Source organism: Micromys minutus, assembly GCF_963924665.1.
Source record: "Micromys minutus genome assembly, chromosome: 29".
NCBI lineage: Eukaryota > Metazoa > Chordata > Mammalia > Rodentia > Muridae > Micromys > Micromys minutus.
This window is the reverse complement of record NC_137964.1, coordinates 6574826-6593264: the sequence shown is the minus strand read 5'-3', so window position 1 is coordinate 6593264 and position 18439 is coordinate 6574826. Positions and strand designations below refer to the sequence as shown.

At 46.7% G+C, this 18439-nt stretch overlaps 1 protein-coding gene across 2 annotated transcripts; it reads left to right on the top strand.

Annotated features, from left to right (window-relative positions):
- The first annotated feature begins 1266 nt into the window (after nt 1-1266).
- Nucleotides 1267-14576, top strand: SLC46A3 (solute carrier family 46 member 3). 2 transcript variants are annotated; one of them, XM_080941258.1, is made up of 6 exons: nt 1267-1591; nt 2009-2221; nt 8372-9242; nt 10355-10438; nt 13383-13539; nt 13987-14576. In XM_080941258.1, the coding sequence occupies exons 2-6, from the start codon at nt 2033-2035 to the stop codon at nt 14069-14071; spliced, it is 1386 nt and encodes a 461-aa protein (XP_080797384.1). In that variant the 5' UTR covers nt 1267-1591; nt 2009-2032; the 3' UTR covers nt 14072-14576. The 2 variants fall into 2 exon arrangements, with proteins under 2 accessions (XP_080797384.1, XP_080797385.1); XM_080941259.1 differs by having other exon boundaries at nt 1275-1363.
- Nucleotides 14577-18439: the final 3863 nt, after the last annotated feature.

The following is an 18439-nucleotide window of genomic DNA, read 5'->3' as shown; positions in this document are numbered from 1 at the left end:
CTTTCCAGTACAGAATATTATCTACTGGTTAGTCAGCTCCTTTAGCAGGCCCTTCCCACTCTGAAGCTGTTTTAGGTCTATCACTTCAGCCAGTGTACTGCAGTCTTAAAATGTGTCTGGGGCTGGAGAGAGGGTGACTCAGTGGTTGAGAGCATTACCACAAAAATGGCCCATATTCTGGACTTGTTACTCCTTTGTCAATATGACTCTGGCCCACATCTGACCTTGACCTCTAGATAAGGGTATGAGACTTAATTGCAGGACTGTCCCCTCTTTCTGAAGCAACCACTCCAGCCTAAGGCCTTCCTTTTTTGGACAGGTCCCCAAATCACAGAACTTTTGTTTCTTGTCTGTTTGCCTCTCTTCCTCAGGAAGTGATACCCTGTCGGTTGCAGGTATGTTCCAACTGTTCGTGTTGGAGGCCATTCGCTGCATTCGCACTGTCTGGGGGGTTACTGTGGCTTTGAGAGATGTATATCTTCGTGACAGAGGAAGAAGCAACATTCAGAGAGATTTAACACACACACACACACACACACACACACACACACACACACACACACACACTCCGTCCCCCCACAGCGGGGCAGGGGTGGTTGGAGAAATGACTCACTGTTCTGATGAAGAACACATATTGCTCTGGGTTCCATTTCTACGCCCTCAGGGCATCTCACAACTGCTCGTAACATCAATTCCGGGGCATCTAACGGCATTTTCTGACCTCAGCACTGGGTGGACAGACCCATAAGATTAAAAAATTACATAAAATGTCATGAGTGTTTCTTTTAAGTTTTCCCAAGGCCAACGCCTTCCCACTCGGAACTCCTCTCATGAACTTCCTACGTCTCATCTTCTCTCTTCCATTGCTTTGGCAGACGCTTGCGGGGTCCACCGGAATGCTCCGGTGAACTGCAACTTTGTTGTTGCTGCTGTTGTCGTCGTCTTTGGACAGGAGTCTTGTCATTCGGCTAGCCTCGAACTCTCTATCCAGATACCAGGGCAATCCGCCTGTGGCTCCGCGGTGCTTCAGTGAAACCCAACAATCCTACCCAGACACGCTTAGCAGAACCTTAGTGGACCTGCCAGAATCGCCCAACTTGCCCAGCAGCTCGGGGAGATTCAGCCGACCCTTCGGGGGCGGGTACAAGAGAATGACACTGCGCTAGACCAATCCCTGCGGGCGCGCCGGCCGCCAGACCCAATCACAAGCGAGCTAGGGAGGCGGGTGACAGCGGCCGAAGATTACCACCTCCAAACCGGGTGATGATGTTCGGTGACCGAGTCACTAACTACTTGGGCCCAAAGAGTGCGGCGGCGCGGGGAGCGGCGGGGACTGAGTCCCAGGGCCACAAGAAAGCGGGAGGTGCGCTTCTCTCGTTGCCTTTTAACAGGGCTCAAGTGGCCCTGTCCCAAGGGACGTCCCCTTGTTGCTGTCCAGCTCCACCTCACTGCCCCGGCCTTCCGCTGTCCCCAGCAGGGAAGCCGCGCTGAAAAGACCGGGGGCGCTGCTCCCCGCACTGGGTAACTGAGAACACAGTTCAGATCGCGATTCCACCAGTGCCTAGCCTAGCAGGAAGACTATAACCGTGGGGTGAGTTTTAAAAACGAAAACAGAAACTCCCCTTCCGATCGGGAGCTGACTTTTTTATGAGGCCCTTAACCTGCAGCACAATAATATTAATAATTGCGTAACCTCCGGGTTCCCGGGGAATTGTTTTCCTTGTGGGAACCGGCTGGTGTTATTCGGTTCAGCACTGTGAGCGTTAGCTAAGTAAGGGGGGGGAAACTTAGTCCTGAGAGGCCCCGCTCCTCGGAGAGAAAAGCAAAGCGGTACCCTCTCCCAGCAAGGGCACGCTCTCAGAAATCTGGAACTCTTTTTGCTTGCTCATGTTTGTTTATGGCACATTGTTCCTACTTCCCCACTTTTGAGAATTCAGCCTCTGAGATAAGAAATTGACTGATGATTTCTATCCCCTGTTTCTCTCCCCCGATCCCCGCTCCCCAATAGACTCTGCCTGCCCACTTGAGCAATATGAAGATCGCATTCATTGAGCCCGCCATTCTCCTTAACGCGTTTGCTATGACGCTGACCACCCCGCTGACAGCACAGTATGTCTACCGGAGGATCTGGGAAGAAACCGGTAACTACACCTTTGCTTCTGATAGCAATGCCTCTGAATGTGAGCAAAACAAAAGCAGCCCCATCTTTGCATTCCGAGAGGTAAGGAATTAAAACCTCCCATCCTGTAGTCAACAGGGAATGGAAACAGGTTCTGAAGAGGATCTGTAGGGTGTGACACACACCGCCCCCCCAAATCAAATCAAACGGCTTTCTCTCTGTTCCTATTTCGGTTAATAGTTCCTCTTAACACCTTGAACCTGGCTCTTTCTAACTCTCTAATGCACCCCCATTCCCCCTCCCCAGCCCGCTTGTGGAACCAACTCATTCATCCTTAGGAAATCTCACTAAATTCTTCATTGGTCTCTTGAAAACATTTGGACGGGGGTCAGTTGTCTCCCATGGGGGTGAGGCAGCATTTGTTGAGGTCAGGAGGCTGTATTAGATAAGATAAACTGGGCTCCCTGGAGTTGAGTCCTGGACTGGTAAGTGCTTACTTTAGCTCTCAGTATCCTAAAAGGGTTAACTAAATACTGTGGGGCCTCGCTGAGTTCTGTGTGTATCTGACAAGAGCTTTGTCGTCATGTTCCTGAGCCCTGAGGCGGGCTTTGTCAAAAGTCTATCAGGGTGCAGGAGATGACGTCAGCTGTTTCTCTACAGGGCTGCATTTGCAAGCTCAGAACTGCTCTCTTCGGGGCTATTTTGCAGCAACAACAGACTGGTGCTGCCTTCACCAGCACAGAGGTGGAGGCTGTGCAGCTGCCTTCCCTGATCTGAGGGTCTCTCTGTACTGCCAAAAGAGCCTGGGGGGAGGACATGGCAGAGAGCCTCTGAGGGAAGGTCTTTGGCTGCCACAGCAGCCCTAAGGTAGCAGGTAGAAGCTTGGGACAGAGTCCAGCTGCATGGTCAAGGCCTGTTCTCTCATATCTTCCTGCTGAGAAGAGTTTTCTTGGAATAGAGCATTCTGAGCAGCCATGGGGACAGCACCGTCACAAAGAGGACAAAGGCCTCACCACTGGTGGTTCCCCTACAAAGTCTGCACAGGCCTGTAATACAGTATTCAGGAGGCTGGAGCAGGAGGGTTGTGGGTTCAAGGCCAGCCTGGGCTACCCCATCTCAAGGTAATAACAACAATAAAGGGGAAGAAAGATTAATAGACAGACAGACAAATAGACAGAAGAAGCTAAGTAGAAGATCTCCCAACGATGATGTCCAAGAGCCTAGGCTGGATTCCTCAGATCTTAAGGGAAAAACATTTCAAGATCTATCTTTCCCAGGACTGAGAAGGCTCCAGAGGCATATCATTTCTGAGATTGAGTCAGGGATTGTTTTCAATCCTCCCCAGGGGGCAGGGCTCAGCTGCAGTAAGAGCCTGAGAGGAAGGTTCCTGTTTCTGTTCTACACTGAAGGAAGGCCAGTGCTGGCTCCTCCAGTCCTAGTTGTTGACCAACACACACACACACACACACACACACACACGTACAGACTGTATAGAGCAGTGTGGTCTCATTTTGCTTTTAGCCAAACTTTCAACTCGATGCTTCTTCTTCTGTTTTGTTTTGTTTTTTCAAGACAGGGTTTGTTTCTCTATGTAACCCTGGCTGTTCTGGAACTTACTCTATAGACCAGGCTGGCCTCAAACTCACAGAGATCCACCTGCCTCTGCCTCCCAAGTGCTGGGATTAAAAGTGTGAGCCATCATGGCCCAGCCAAGAGACTATTCATATTCTAGGTCTTGTTCCTGAGACCTCTGGTGCTTTCACTAAGAGTGGGAAAGTAGAAACCACCATCCTACCTTACCCACCCCACCCCTATCCCCCTGTCCAGCCCTACCCTGCTGCCCATGGCTGGGACAACAGAACAGGACAAGGAGAAGGCTGACAGCCTGCTAACCCCCCCCCCTGTTTTTTTGTTTGTTTGTTTTGTTTTTGTTTGTTTTTTGTTTTGTTTTGTTTGCCTGCATCACTTCCTTCTGGGCCCTTTCAAGATGCTCTCCTTGTATGGCTTCTCAGAGAACACCCTCCTCCCTCTGAATCTGAAAGCCTGGCTTCCTGCTCAGAGCTCTCGTTTCTAGTAACCCACTCTGTTTTATGGTCTTAGCCCCCTCAATTCCCAAATATGGGGCTAGGAGTTTGTATTCTGGTCACCCTAGAAAATAAGGAGCCAGCCCTGGAAGAGTACTAGAAAAACAAGATTCCTTTCTCACTACCTTGCCCCAAGTGTCATTGTGTGTAAACAGACACTGTGCATTGTGACAGGGAGCCCTGTCCTGATCAGCATATTTGTCTGTCTCTCTTGTCCTGTCCGAGTCTGCATCTTGGGTGCTATGATAAAACACTAACCAAAAACAACTCGGAAGGGAAGAGGGTTTATCTGGCTTACAGGTTAGAGCCCGTAGTGGAGGGAAGGCAAGGCGGGAACCTGGAGGCAGAAACCTGAAGCAGAGACCATGGGAGAACATTGCTTACTGGCATGCTCCCCATAGCTCGCTCAGCTACCTTTCTTACGCAACCAGGACCCGCTGCCCAGGAATGGTACCACCCACAGTGGCCTGGGCTCTCTCTCACCAATCACCAATCAAGAAAAATGCCCACAGACATGGCCACGGGCCAATCTGGTGGAGACAATTCCTCCTTTGAAGTTCCCTCCTCCAAGATGTGTGTCGGGTTGATAACAGAAGCTGACTATGATATCCCAATAACACATAAAACAACATATGCATATGTGCTAGCATGCAACATTTCAGGTGTAGAAAGGAGAATAAAGGTAAGGAAACTTGGAATGGTGGTACATTGCCTGGAATTCTAGAACCCAGGCGGCAGAGAAGACCATGAGTTCAAAGCCAACCTGGGAAACTTAGTAAGACACCCTGTCTCAAAAATTCAAGGGCTCAGAATATAGCTTAATGATAGAGGACTTACTTGGTGTGCACAAAGCCTTGGGTTCAATCTTTGTCACCACGAAATATGTCATAATAAGTCTTACTGTACTGAACACCCGTAATCCCAGCACTAGAGAGGGAGAAGCAGAGGGTTACCAGGTCAAGACCAAACTCAGCCTACACAAGACCTTGTCTCAAAAACTAAAATTAATTACAAAATAAACTGTGTTCTTGCACCTATATTTGGTATTTGAGAATCTGTATTTTAAGAGGAAGTCTTATTTTCCAACCCTTTTTTATTAACACATTTATTAATACATACATAGATATATGTGTGTGTGTCTTAGTATTGCCTTGCTGTGAAGAGGTACCATGACCACGGCAACTCTATAAAGGAAAACATTTAACTGGGTCTGGCTTACAGTTCAGAGATTTAGTCTATTTTTGTCATCGAGAGAAACATGGTGGCATGAAGGCAGACATGGTGCTGGACAGGAGCTGACAGTTCTCCATCTGAATCCACAGGCAGCAGGAAGAGATAGCCACTAGGCCGGGCTTGAGCATCTGAAGCCCACCCCCATTAACACACATCCTCCAACAAGGTCAAATGTACTAACAAGTGTCTATGGGAGCCATTTTTACTCAAATCACCACAATACACACACACACACACACACACACACACACTATTGCTGAGACTAGAGGATTACAAACTAGTAGCCAGCCTGGTGAGACCTTGTCTCAAAAGAAAACTATTTTTGCCTTAGTCTATTTTTCCAATGTTCCAAATTCTTGGAGCCTTGTGACCAGAAGAAGCTTCTATAATCACTGTGCTTGTCCTAGGCAATGAATGGGCTTAATCTTCATGGGCTCCTTACACCATAGTTGGTGCTTTTGGCTAAGAGGTAAAGAAGTGGATACTAGCCTAGTCATGCTTGCTGACTTTTGTAGAGGAAGGACTTTCCTAACCACATGATACACCCTTTCCTCATTAAATAATTACTTCTCAGGTAGTAAATCAATAACTGGAGTCTGATAACAAAGACTATTTTAAGTGTATGGATGTTTTGCATGTGTGTATGTCTGAGGTCCATATAGTATGCTCAGAGGGCAGAAGAAGGCACCAGATCCCCTGAGACTGACTGGGGTTACAGATGGTTGTGAGTCACCATGTGAGTGCTGGAAACTGAACCTGGGTCCTCTGCAAGAGCAGCCAGCGCTCCTAACCACTGAGCCATCTCTCCAGGCCCATAGTTTATTTCTTATGTCCCAATTATAACTCTAGATGGAACAGTTTGAGTTGGTCTTGTTAAAGATCTTTTTTTTTTTTTTTTTTTAAAGCAACAAACAAATTTCTCAGACTACAGAGGAGGGCGTGGCTTTTCAGGGTCAGAACTGGAGAAAGCAGAAGACAGACTTGGGTAGACCAGTATAAATGAGAGCAGGAACCCTGAGGGGAAAGCCTGCTTGAGACATTGGTTAAAAGGTGACTTTATATCTACTTACTCAGTAAATATGTACCTGCTGGTCGCTGGAAGTACATAAAGATGCGCTCATAGAGCAGGCAAGACTGAGTACGGAACACAGCCCAGGCCTTGCACAGGGCACTTAGGATGTCTTCCCAACAGAGTCTGTTTTTATTCCCTCCTATCAGAAGAAGCAGTGACAGACACCATGATTTGTAGTATCCTCCACGGCCTGCACGTGGCAGAGGCCTTATCTCCTTTAGCCATGTGTTCATTCGGTGCTGAGCAAGAGCCTGCCCTGTGCCCAGCTCCGTCCTCGGAGCCAGGGACACCGAGGGTAAGAAAACGAAAGTCTGGCCCCCTGTAGGTTAGGTTATAGAGGGGCAGAAAACACCTAATTCTTTTTTATGGCTCATTATTAGGCTGCTTTCTGACAGCATACTCTTCACACACAGTATTTCCCATTATAAACATGCCTCATGCCCCGTGCATGAATCAAAAGGACATATGTGGGCTGGAGAGATGGCTCAGCGGTTAAGAGCACTGACTGTTCTTCCAGAGGTCCAGAGTTCAATTCCCAGCAACCACATGGTGGCTCACAACCATCTGTAATGAGATCTGATGCCCTCTTCTGGTGTGTCTGATGACAATGACAATGTACTCACATACATGAAATAAATAAACAAATCTTTAAAAAAAAGTTTTTAAAAAAAGGACATATGTGTTTGCCATGTCTTCAGTCTATTTTATCTCATTCACACTGGTATTGTGTTCTGCCTTCATGTGAGAACATGGAACTGGAATTATAGACAGTTGTGAGCCACCATGTGGGTGCTGGGATTTGAACCTGGGTCCTTTGAAAGAGCAGCCAGTGCTCTTAACCGCTGAGCCATCTCTCCAACCCCCACAACATGTCTTTAAAGGACTTTGAAAATGATTTCTGTGTGTGTGTGTGTGTGTGTGTGTGTGTGTGTGTGTGTGTGTGTGTGTGAATGTTTTCCCTGCATGCATGTATGTGTACTGTGTGCATGCCTAGGTGCCTGTGGAGGCAAGAAGAAGATGTTGGATCCCCTAGAAGTGGAGCTACAGAGAGTTATATATCACCATGTACATGCTGGGAATCAAACCGGGGTCCTCTGCAAGAACAGCCAGTGCTTCTAACCACTGAGCCATCTCTCCAGCCTCACACAATGTCTTCGAATAGCCCCAAATTCAAATGGCTGCCATAGTGAGTGTCACAGCTCCCCAAGTGTGTGCCTTTGTGTACACATGACCTTGTCTATTGTCATTGTATTCTCGGTCCATGGCTGCAACTGTCTTATGCAATGCAAGACTCTTCTTCTGGGTCTATCTCACTGCTTCTGTAGTAAATGATGGATTCTATTCTCACTAGTCCTGTTGGTGAACACAAAGATGAAACGGGGCAGGGGTCCACTTAGTTAGAGACTACCCAGCAAACATATATGAAGTGCATATGTTCACTTCGCTCCTGTAACCTAGGCAGGAAGACCCATCACAGCAAGGGTGATCATCCCTTAGGGTGCAGAACAGGAGTCACAATGATCTCCCAGTGCAAATGGTTCTCGGGGTTGGGGTGGGGTAGGAGAATACTATTCTATTGCCAGCACCAGAGTCTGACATACACATGCCCTTTGTCTAGACAGACATACCGAGGCACACATTTTTCCTTTTGTAGCTACTGAGTCTCTACCATGCATGGAGGGGGGGTAGGTCTCATGATAAGCGTGGATGTGTTACCTACTAACATGTGCTTTGTGAACTGCATGAAAGCTTAATTGGTACTGTCCCCTCACATACCTGAGGCCTCCCACTCATAACCAGAGGCAACGCTGAAGTCTTTTTATGGTCAGAGTATCTATCAATGCTTTGTCCTTGTCTTTGCAGGAAGTTCAGGAAAAGGCATCTCTCTTCAACCTGCAGATGGAAATGAGTGGTTTAATTCCTGGTCTGCTGTCTACCTTCATGCTTTTATCGAGCAGCGACAATCATGGACGGAAACTCCCCATGGTCCTGACATCTCTTGGCTCCCTGGCAACCAACATTTGGCTGTGTGTGATGTCCTACTTTGACCTTCCTCTCCAGCTTCTGATAGCATCCACCTTCATTGGCGCCCTCTTTGGGAATTATACCACGTTCTGGGGAGCTTGCTTCGCCTACATTGTGGATCAGCAGAAAGAGTACAAGCTTAGGATCATCCGGATAGCCGTCCTGGATTTTATGCTCGGGGTTGTTACGGGGCTAACGGGCCTGTCATCCGGCTATTTTATCCGAGAACTGGGTTTTGCATGGTCCTATTTCATTATTGCCGTGGTTATTATAGTCAACCTGGTCTACCTGTTATTTTTCCTCAGTGACCCCATAAAGGAGTCTTCATCTCAGATTGTCACTATGTCCTGTAGCGAAAGCCTCAAGGACCTATTTTACCGGACTTTCATGCTTTTTAAAAATGGTTCCAGTAAGCGGCGGTCTTTGCTCTGTCTGCTGATTTTTACCCTTGTCATCTATTTTTTTGTGATAATCGGTCTCTTCCCGATATTTACGCTTTATGAGCTGGGCCCTCCGCTCTGCTGGAATGAGGTCTATATAGGCTATAGTTCAGCTTTGGGCAGTATATCCTTTCTGAGTAGTTTCCTAGGCATATGGCTGTTTTCTTATTGTCTGAAGGATATCCACATTGCCTATATCGGCATTTTCACCACCATGGTGGGGATGATGCTGACTGCTTTCAGCAGGACCACGCTGATGATGTTTTTAGGTAAGTTACAAATGTGTCTGATTTTATGGAAAATGAATTCAGTCTGTTAGGTGGAGGGGGTTGGCATGTAATACAAAGCTTTCTATGAGCCCATTCTATTTCAATTTAAAGGAAACTTTAGCTTGCCAGAAGTCAATAATTAGAATGCCAGATTTACCAAGATATGACACATACTCAGAATCAACACGATTTTCCAAATTTGAGTATTTGCCAAAATTATGTTGAAGGACATTTTTTTGCATGTGATTCAGTTCTTCCTAGCCAGGACTGCATAGTGAAGCCTCTGTCAAAACAAACAGACAAAAACCACACACACACACACACACACACACACACACACACACACACACACAAATTTTAATATATATTATTACATATATTATATGTTGAATATATATATATATATATATATATATATATATATATATACATATTGAAGTTTAAAAGCAGAGGCAATTGTGTTCAGTTTTCAGCCAAAAAATTGAACCAACAAGACAAGAAAGAGCCAGCTTCCCTATAAAGAAATCCTTAGAGTAAGGGGATAAAGGCCTCAAGAATGCCAGCCCTAAGAATAAAAAAACATACAAAAGGAACTCATTGGTTAAAAGCAGGTACCTGAGTTCAGTTCCCAGGCTCATGACCACATGGTCCAGGGGATGTAGCACCCTCTTCTGCCCCCATGGGCATATGGGACGTACATACATAATACATGCGAGTGCACACACATGATGAAGATAATATGTTTAAATGGGTAAAGCTAATTAGTAGTCGAAACTTGTTAAATAAGTTGTTACATCTTTAGAAAAATAGGCAGATGGTCTCTTCTGGACCAAATAGGCAGACTGAATACCCCTGTACCAAGATGTCCATGGATACTATTTGTAAGACCAAAGCCAGAATTCTAGAATAAGCGAGCCTCAGATGACTGGCCAGTAGTCTGTTAATCTATTAGGCAAAACTGCAGTTAGCTGGATCTGCAGCTGCAGTGAGTCAGGGTGTTCACAGGAGGAAGGGTCTAGGCCGGAGAGCATCTCGACCCAGCCTGAGCTGCTCTAGGCGGGCGAGCATCCTGACGCTGCCTGATTTGACTGTATCATCTGTCTCTCTCACAGTCAGGATACCGTTCTTTTTCGCCATCATGCCACTTTCCATCCTGAGGTCCATGCTGTCAAAGGTGATCCACTCGACTGAACAAGGTGAGTTTACTTTAAAGCCCGTAGCAGACGTCCCAACCTCAGCCGTCACAGCTCCTGAGTAACCTACAAGCCCCTTCCTGTCAAGGCCTCCTTTTGAAGGAAGCGCCGAGCTTTGTCGGAAGCTGGTTTACACTCAGGCAGAGGGGCCCTGCTTGGGGACCCCGCTTTAAGGCTTCTCTGGCCTTGTCTCGGCCAAAAGAAGAAAGGAGACCTTGGAGTCAAGAGGTTTTCCCCATTGTGAACTTCAGCTCCCCTACCCTCTCGAGCTGCAATCTGGCTACCAGGGCCGCTCTGGTTTCCTGTCTACTGAGTGCCTGGATGCTCCTGTTCCGTGAACTGTGCCCAGCCCCCATGTTCTCTCTCTCCACCAAAGGGGGGGCAGTGGTGACTCCTCATAGGCAGGTCTGTCCTGATCTTGGACAAAGGTGTCAACAGGTGGATGTGGATGATCCCTTCCGAGCCAGACACTGAGGGGAAGTTAAATGGGGTGGGCTGCAGGCTTTGGACAGCTGGTTCATTGCTGTCTAGTTTCTAGATGGAGCTCTTGAGAAGCCTAGGTATTCCGTGTTCCCATCTATTGCATCTGGCCTTCCACAGTATAGAGAACATACTTTATCCTTAGTGGGTTTTTTTTTCTTTTAGATAAGAAACATGGCATACCATGGAAATTTCAGTCAAACTTATTTTGCACTGACCAAAAATTCATGAAAATGATTAAACCAATTTCAAGCTAGATAGTATTTATATATATAATTTATGCATAATTAGGTTTTCACCATCTCTAGATGACCCATAATTCCTAAGATGATGTAAATGTTTAGTCATTTTACTGTTTACTGTTGCTTAGGGAATAGTGACAAGAAAAAAAATGTCTCTGTGTGTTTAGTGCCTAACTATAGGTTGGATGGGTGGTTGACTGAACCTTCAGATGTCGAAGCCCTTGGATATAGAGGGCCATCCATGCTCGGAAGATGATAGTGACCTCCAGTTTCATTCTTCCCTTGGGCCCCAGAAATGCTTTCTTCTGGGCTCACACCTGAGGCCAAGTTGGAAATATAAACCTGGTTCAAGCTGAGGGAATTCCGTGGAATGTGGTACAGATGGGTGAGCCGTGTGGAGGCAGCCAGAGAGGTGGCCCAGAGAAGCACCACCATTAGTCCTGTACTGATTCTTTCCCTTGTGCAAGGCGGCCACCAGGGAAATCCCCAGTGGCAGATGGGAACAGAGGCTAGAGCTTTGGAGGTGTAGGTAGAGGATCACCACGCAGGTGCTGGCATCTGTGGCGCTATCCCCCCTCAGTATTCTATGAATATCATCAGTTAGTACTTTTCCTGTCTCATATTTGAGTCTTGAAGGAACATTCTTACAGAGTACTCAGGAATCATTCCTAATAGCACACCGGCATTTGTGTCCCTTTAGTCAATGCTGGGGAAAACCACATACTGCACTTGGTTTTAAAATAACCGCAGCTTTGCCTTCCCCAAAGGCCTTCATAGACCATGTTGTGATGGTTCTTGTCTTAGGGTTTTGTTGCTTGAAGAGACACCATGACCAAGGCAACTCTTATACATAAAACATTTAACTGAGCTATGAACATTTTAAGTATTTTATAGGTCTAATATCTCATATAGAAGGGCAGTTTGTATCTTTGTCTATTTGATGTAATCTTGTGTAGAGGGTTTTTGGATTGAGAGTTTGATATATAAACCTGTATGAAAACCTATCGGGCTATAGAATTGTGTTTGTGTTGGCATTTGGGATAAAGAAACACCCTTGGATGGAGGCAGTGGCGCCTTGGAGTTAGACCTGGGAGGGGGCGAAATAGAGATGAACCATGATTTTTTAAATACTTACTGCAACATTTAGCCATCTCTCCAGCCTGCTTAATTTTTTTTTTAAGTCTAGAAAGTACACTCATCAGATGTATTTGATCCAGCTTATGTCCACAACTATTCAACATGTTGGATTGCCCAGAGAAGTCAAGCAATAAGCCAATGCTGTCCTGTAATAGCATATGGTAGCAGACAGATGCCACACAACCTGACCTATTTACCTTAGAGGATGGATGGATTCCTTATGTATCAGAACTATCACTGTCCAGTCAGGTTTTTGTACCATAGCGCTATTCCCAGGAATCGCAAGAAACGTGAACAAAATACCGTAACTAAGCAAGTAGGAAAGCCAGTTAAACCAACTCTGTGCATCACCATAAATCATGGGGGCAGTACATTTACATGTACTGGGTGATTGATGAACAGAGTCCTGAGCTAACCTTTATTCATTTAACACGTTTATTAAATGGCTACTATGCACCAGGACAGCTGGGTCTGGAGGGCATCACAGAAGCAGAACAGATGTGCCCATGGAATTGACAGGCTGTGGTTCAGACAGAAGATATGGAAATGTCCATGAGGGGGTTTCTATCTGTGGCTAGATTCCTGTCTAAGCTTTAGGCTGTGGGAGGAGACACTGCCGTCTCCAAATGAGTCAGCTGCTGGTACCTCTGTCAGCTTTCCTTTAGAGACACCGGAGTTCAGCTATTTGAGGTTTTCAACATCTCTCCCCACAGGTCCACAAGGAGCACCTTGGCTCAGATTGTTCATCTGCAAAATGCATAGGTGACTTTGGCGGCGGGGGAGAGGGGTGCACGGAGTTGTTGTTGAAACAGGCTCTCAAGAATGACCTTGAGTTTCTGAGCACTGGGATTAGGAGTGTGTGCCACCACACCTGGCTTGTGCTGTGCTGGCTTCTTTCTCGCTAGACGAGCACTCTGCCACCTGAGCCACATCATCCCCAGTGTCTTCTCAAGGATCTCTAGAGGATGGCTTTTGTCCGCCAAGTCATGGCCCATTGCTGTTTTCAGTGAACAAGTTCTCTCGGTTCCCTTTTGCCTATTTGGTAATTCAGGGTTTTCTCTCTCCCTCCACGCCCCTGCCCCAAACAGGTGTGCTGTTCGCCTGCATTGCTTTCTTAGAAACACTTGGTGGAGTCGCTTCGACCTCTGCGTATAATGGGATTTATTCAGCCACTGTTGCCTGGTTCCCTGGCTTCATCTTTCTGCTGTCTGCTGGCCTCCTGGTCCTCCCAGTCGCCAGTCTATGGTAGGTAGCTCTCTCATCATTCTATCAATGGGCAAGTGCATTAAATGAATCATCTACCTCTACCAGTAAGATGACACGGGCTCTTGACATTTTGCTTCAGTGAATGCTTTTCTCAAGCATCCACTGGTCATGATTGGTCAGTAACTTGAGAACTTAAAATGAGACTGGTGAGAACTAGTGTGTGTGTGGGGGGGGGGTGGGCTTAGGTCACAGACATGGAGAAGTCATTTTATGGGACTCTTGAGATTTGACAGCATAACAAAAAAACCTCAAGGAGTTTATTTTGTTAATTTTAGAACACTATACATAACAAACCAGTTCAAGATGCCAGAAGATACCTGTTACACAGAACCTGTGTAATTTATTAAAAGCCGCATATGGGCGGGAAAGACAGAATCTTGGTAACTTATGTGTCTCTTAACCCATCCCAAATTCTTGTTTTTGTAGTTGCGTCAAGTGCATCGGCTGGGAAGAGGGAAGCTATACAATGCTCATCCAGGAAGAGCCCAGTGAGCACATATCAGACCAGTGACACACGTCCCTGTGCACGACTCCTGAAGAATAGAAACTGCACAATCAGTAGTTCATTAGCAATCCACGTGACAAAACTGTCTCCTGAACCGAGAGAGCTGGAAGGACACGGCCAGCTCTGCTGCTTTTGGGGCCACCCAACAGCACACTGTGGAAGGCTTTCGAAACCTTGCTAAAACTTAAAGCAATAACTTCACTGACATACTCCTATCTCCCATGTGGACACTAAGGAGTTCCGACCTCAATCTCTCCGTCTGCACAATGGGCTTGCTGGCCTCTCAGGGATTTTGAAGACATAATGAGGATTTTTTTATTCATAATAATTAATGGTATGAAAATAATATTTCAGGTACTTCTAGTTCTTCCTGTACTTGACTGATGCTTTAAGAGCTTGCCAAGGCTCTACTAATGGAATGAAAAATCCTTGAACAGAAACACCTTTTAAAATGTGTTTTTCACTTTTTCTAGTATTTTATTCAGTGACAAGCCTGCTGTTTTTTTTATATGTAATGAAGGGAGTGGGTAGGAAATTAGATAATAAATAAAACTGTCTTAAAACTTAAAACGGAGCTGACGGCTCGGTGTGGCACAGTCATTCACACCTTACAGCCTGTTCCCTCGGTGGCACCGCAGAAGGCTCCAGATCTGGCGCAGTCCACACACCCTGGCTGCGTTTCCACCTCTGATCTTTCCTTCCCCTCAGGCTCCACGCTGCTGGGGGTGTTTCTAAAACACAGATCTTTTATCTTTTCCAGCAACTGTTGCTCATGCGACCCCAGCCTGATCCCACCCCATCCCAAATGCCCCACACCCATTCCTAGACCCACCGTTGTCCCCCCTAACTCCCCTCCTCTCCTTTTTACACACTGTTCAGCTCATCCCTTCTCTCGTGTTTGATTAAAACTGTCTCAAAAACAAAACAAACAAAAACCCCTGCTTTCCCTGTTGTGGCCAGGGTTCTTGACATGTATCACCAACCCCCAGTCTCTGCAGGGCTTCCACAGCCCTTTGTATAAACAAGAATGCCATTTTCCAATGTACTTTTAAAGAGGTCTTTTAGTGTGTTACTGCCCCATCTTCTAAACCAAGTGAACTCTGAGGCAGCTCCATATTATGTCTGTGCACCATATGCATGCACGCTCGTGGGCAAAGGGTGTTACACTTCCTCAAACTGGAGTTACAGATGGTTGTGAGCTGCTATGTAGGGAATGGGAACCAAACCCTGGTCTTCTACAAAAGCAGCCAGTGCTCTAACCACTGACCTTTCTCTCCAGCCCAAGACGGTATTTGTTCTCCTCCTGGTAGGTCTCCTTGAGGACAGGGACAGTCTTCACTCACAGCATGCTCAGTAAATGTTCACAGAACTAAATTTGAAGCTCCTCTTTCTTTACACTTACTTGCACGAACTGTTTAAATGACAACTTTAATGGTTTGCGAAGTAACCGCTCCGCCCCAGTTCCTAAGCTAAGGCTGCACACAGGTTGGAGGTGTTAGCCTGTGAACCATTCACGCTGATTAGTCTTGTTTCCCTGATGCCTTTCCTCCTATGTAAGAGTCTGTGTTCCTGCCTGTGACAACTGCAGCTGCTGATCCTCAGTCACCGCCCACCTTGGTTTTAAAGAATGGGTCTTCTCAGGTCTGGGGCTCTCCGGGGAGCCTGGGATGACTGGCTGGCCAGTGAGTCAAGGGATCCTCCTGTTCCTACCTCCTCAGAACTGGGATTCCAACACCAACACAGCTGGCTTTTTAGATGGGGTCTGAGGGACTGACTGTGTCCCCAGCCCCTTTACCGATTTGTTTTCATACTTACCCAGGCAGACGCCATGACGTTCCTATAATCTTAAAAAAAAACCCACTTACATTCACAAAGCCCCATTCCCTATCAATTGATCGGACTGTTAGTCAAGTGGATCTTCATTTTCCATGTGACAGGTGAGGAAGGTCAGACTCAGGGACATGTGGCTAAACTGTGGCCTTTCTATAATACCAGTATGTGCAGACGGACTGGACAGTATGCTCGGTGGCAGGGGACTTGCCCTGCCGGGTGCAAGGTCCTGTATTTGACCCAACACCGCAAAGCAAACGGGCAAACTGGCATCCACACCACCTGTCCTCACCTGGTCTCACAGTGAGACCAGACAGGATGATCTTATACAGAACTCAACAGATGGCTTCCTGGTTGAGCAGATACCTACTTGAGGGCACTATTTTGAGGGAATCAAATGCTGGCTGAGTGTGGCTGTCTCGTGTCCTCAAAGTTTTTATCATGGGACTAGAACAGGTTTCCAGGATGAGCACACAACACCCAAATCAAAATGCACAGCCACCATGTCCTTTCTTCTCGTTCTTTATTCGTCTCTCTACCTCATTTTAGTTCAGTGCTTGGTACCTTTGGTCAGAGTCCACTTGAGGCCCAATCAGAGGGTTTTATTATAGGCTGTTGCAGTCATTGACTTTATTATCAGCTATTTGCTGTTAGCCTTTGACTTTGCCTAATTTGTAAATTAATTATCACTGGCATTATGTCTTGAGGAAAAAACCAGTGTAAGAGCTAGATATTAGGTAACACCCAGTTTCAGACATCCACTAGTGGCCCTGGAACAGGTTTCCATGGCAAGGGTCTGATAACAAGGTTGGGTTATCTTGTGGTCAGCATTCGAAAGAGATGCCTGTATATTAGAACCCAGAGATGCCATTGTGGGGGAGGGGGCAGAAAATGGGGAAGAATTCCCCTGGTTTTATGCTCTGAGTTTCTGAGTTCAGTAGATCCACAATGGGATCTTAAAGTCTTTAGAAAACTAACCCAGGGCTGCCAAGATGGCTCCCCAGATGGAAGTGCTTGCCATCAAGACCAACAACCTGAGTTCAAACACTGGGACCCAAATGGCAGAACTGACTCCTCCAAGCTGTCCTCTGACCTCCACATAGGTACCATAGTACGTGTGCACACATACAGTAATAAACTTTAAAAATATTCCTTCCTAGACCTGTCTCCACCATAGCCTTCCCACCCAACTTCTGACAGCTTTTTGTTGTTAAACTCGTAGGGTCTTAGGAGTGGGGTGTGAAGGCCCCAGTGGGGGTCACACCTCTAAAGGATCTAAAGCATCCCTCTCCCAGCAGCTACCAAGTGCTCCTGAGCTATGGTAAGACTCCATGCCAGGACCTGGCTTGAGCTCACACAGGCCCGTGCATGCTGCAGAGAACCTATGTGCAACTGCCTTTTGTGTCTAGAAACTATTTCCTTGAAGTTTCCAGAGGTAGTTGGCATGAACCCCAGTAAATGAACATAAAAAGTAAACTCCACCACACAGGGACTAATGAGAAGGCAGCCAGCCTGTTTGTTTCCAGAGGCATAGTGGACCTATAAACGTGGCCAAAGAGAAATGCTGCATGCCACATCCCCACTGTTAAAACCCAAGTTCCCGTTGCTCCCCTTTATTTTCCATGCTTCTTCCTCATCCTTAGTGTTAAGAATTTTAGTCAAATACTAATATTGTGATCAAACTTGGAGTTGCCCCTCCCTAATGAGTTTCCAGGGAAGTCCCTCAAGAGGAAATTGATACTCCAGCCTCTTCACCTGGCTGCCCATCTGTCCTTTAGGAGACTCCTTTTAAGCAAATGGATGTCTCCCATTGTTATGAGCTGTGCTTGCAAATCACTGAACCCGAGGCAGACATTTGGAACCAGTCTGTCATTGCACAACTCTTGACAGCCATCTGAGTCGGGGGCAGTGCTGTAGGACAGAGCCGTCGCCTGGCCTAAAGTCCTTGCAGACAGAATGTAGTGGAATCACAGGTCAGCCTGTCAGTGTCTGCTGGAGAATCTCTTGGTGTTGGGAGTACTGAGGGAACACACGGAGCACTTTTCTGTCAGATTCACAGCCTTCCAGTAAAGGGCCTCGAACACTAAGATAACTTAGAAGCAGAACAGGAGCAAGGAAACCAATAGCCCATGCTCCAACACAAGCAGAGTATCTAAGAGAAAGAATCTGGGGGCATTTGAAAACTTCAAGGAGCCCAAATAATAGCCAAACTCCAAGAAAAGAAAACAAACTCCAGGTTAGAAAGCACTAGCTGCTTCCTCAGCTTTACACTGTTAGTGGCTGTCCTGAAACAGGAAGGCTGCCATTTTAATATAAATGATGAAAAGACATGGCATATGCCCGGAACCCCGGCACTGGACGCTGAGGCAGGAGGCTGTTCAAGGACAGCCAAAAATGAAAAACAAGGGGTTGGAGTGATGGTTCAGCAGTTCAGGGCCTTGGATGCTCTTAGAGGACCCAGGTGTGATTCCCAGCAGTCACACGGTGGCTCACACCATCTGTAACTCCAGTTCTAGGGCATCTGATGCTTCCTCCTGACTTCTG

Coding starts and splice junctions, on each gene's coding strand:
- SLC46A3 (XM_080941258.1), top strand. CDS start 2,033: ATGAAGATCGCATTCATTGAGCCCGCCATTCTCCTTAACGCGTTTGCT. Junction 9,243..10,354: donor CACGCTGATGATGTTTTTAG/GTAAGTTACAAA, acceptor TCTCTCTCACAG/TCAGGATACCGTTCTTTTTC. Junction 10,439..13,382: donor GATCCACTCGACTGAACAAG/GTGAGTTTACTT, acceptor TGCCCCAAACAG/GTGTGCTGTTCGCCTGCATT.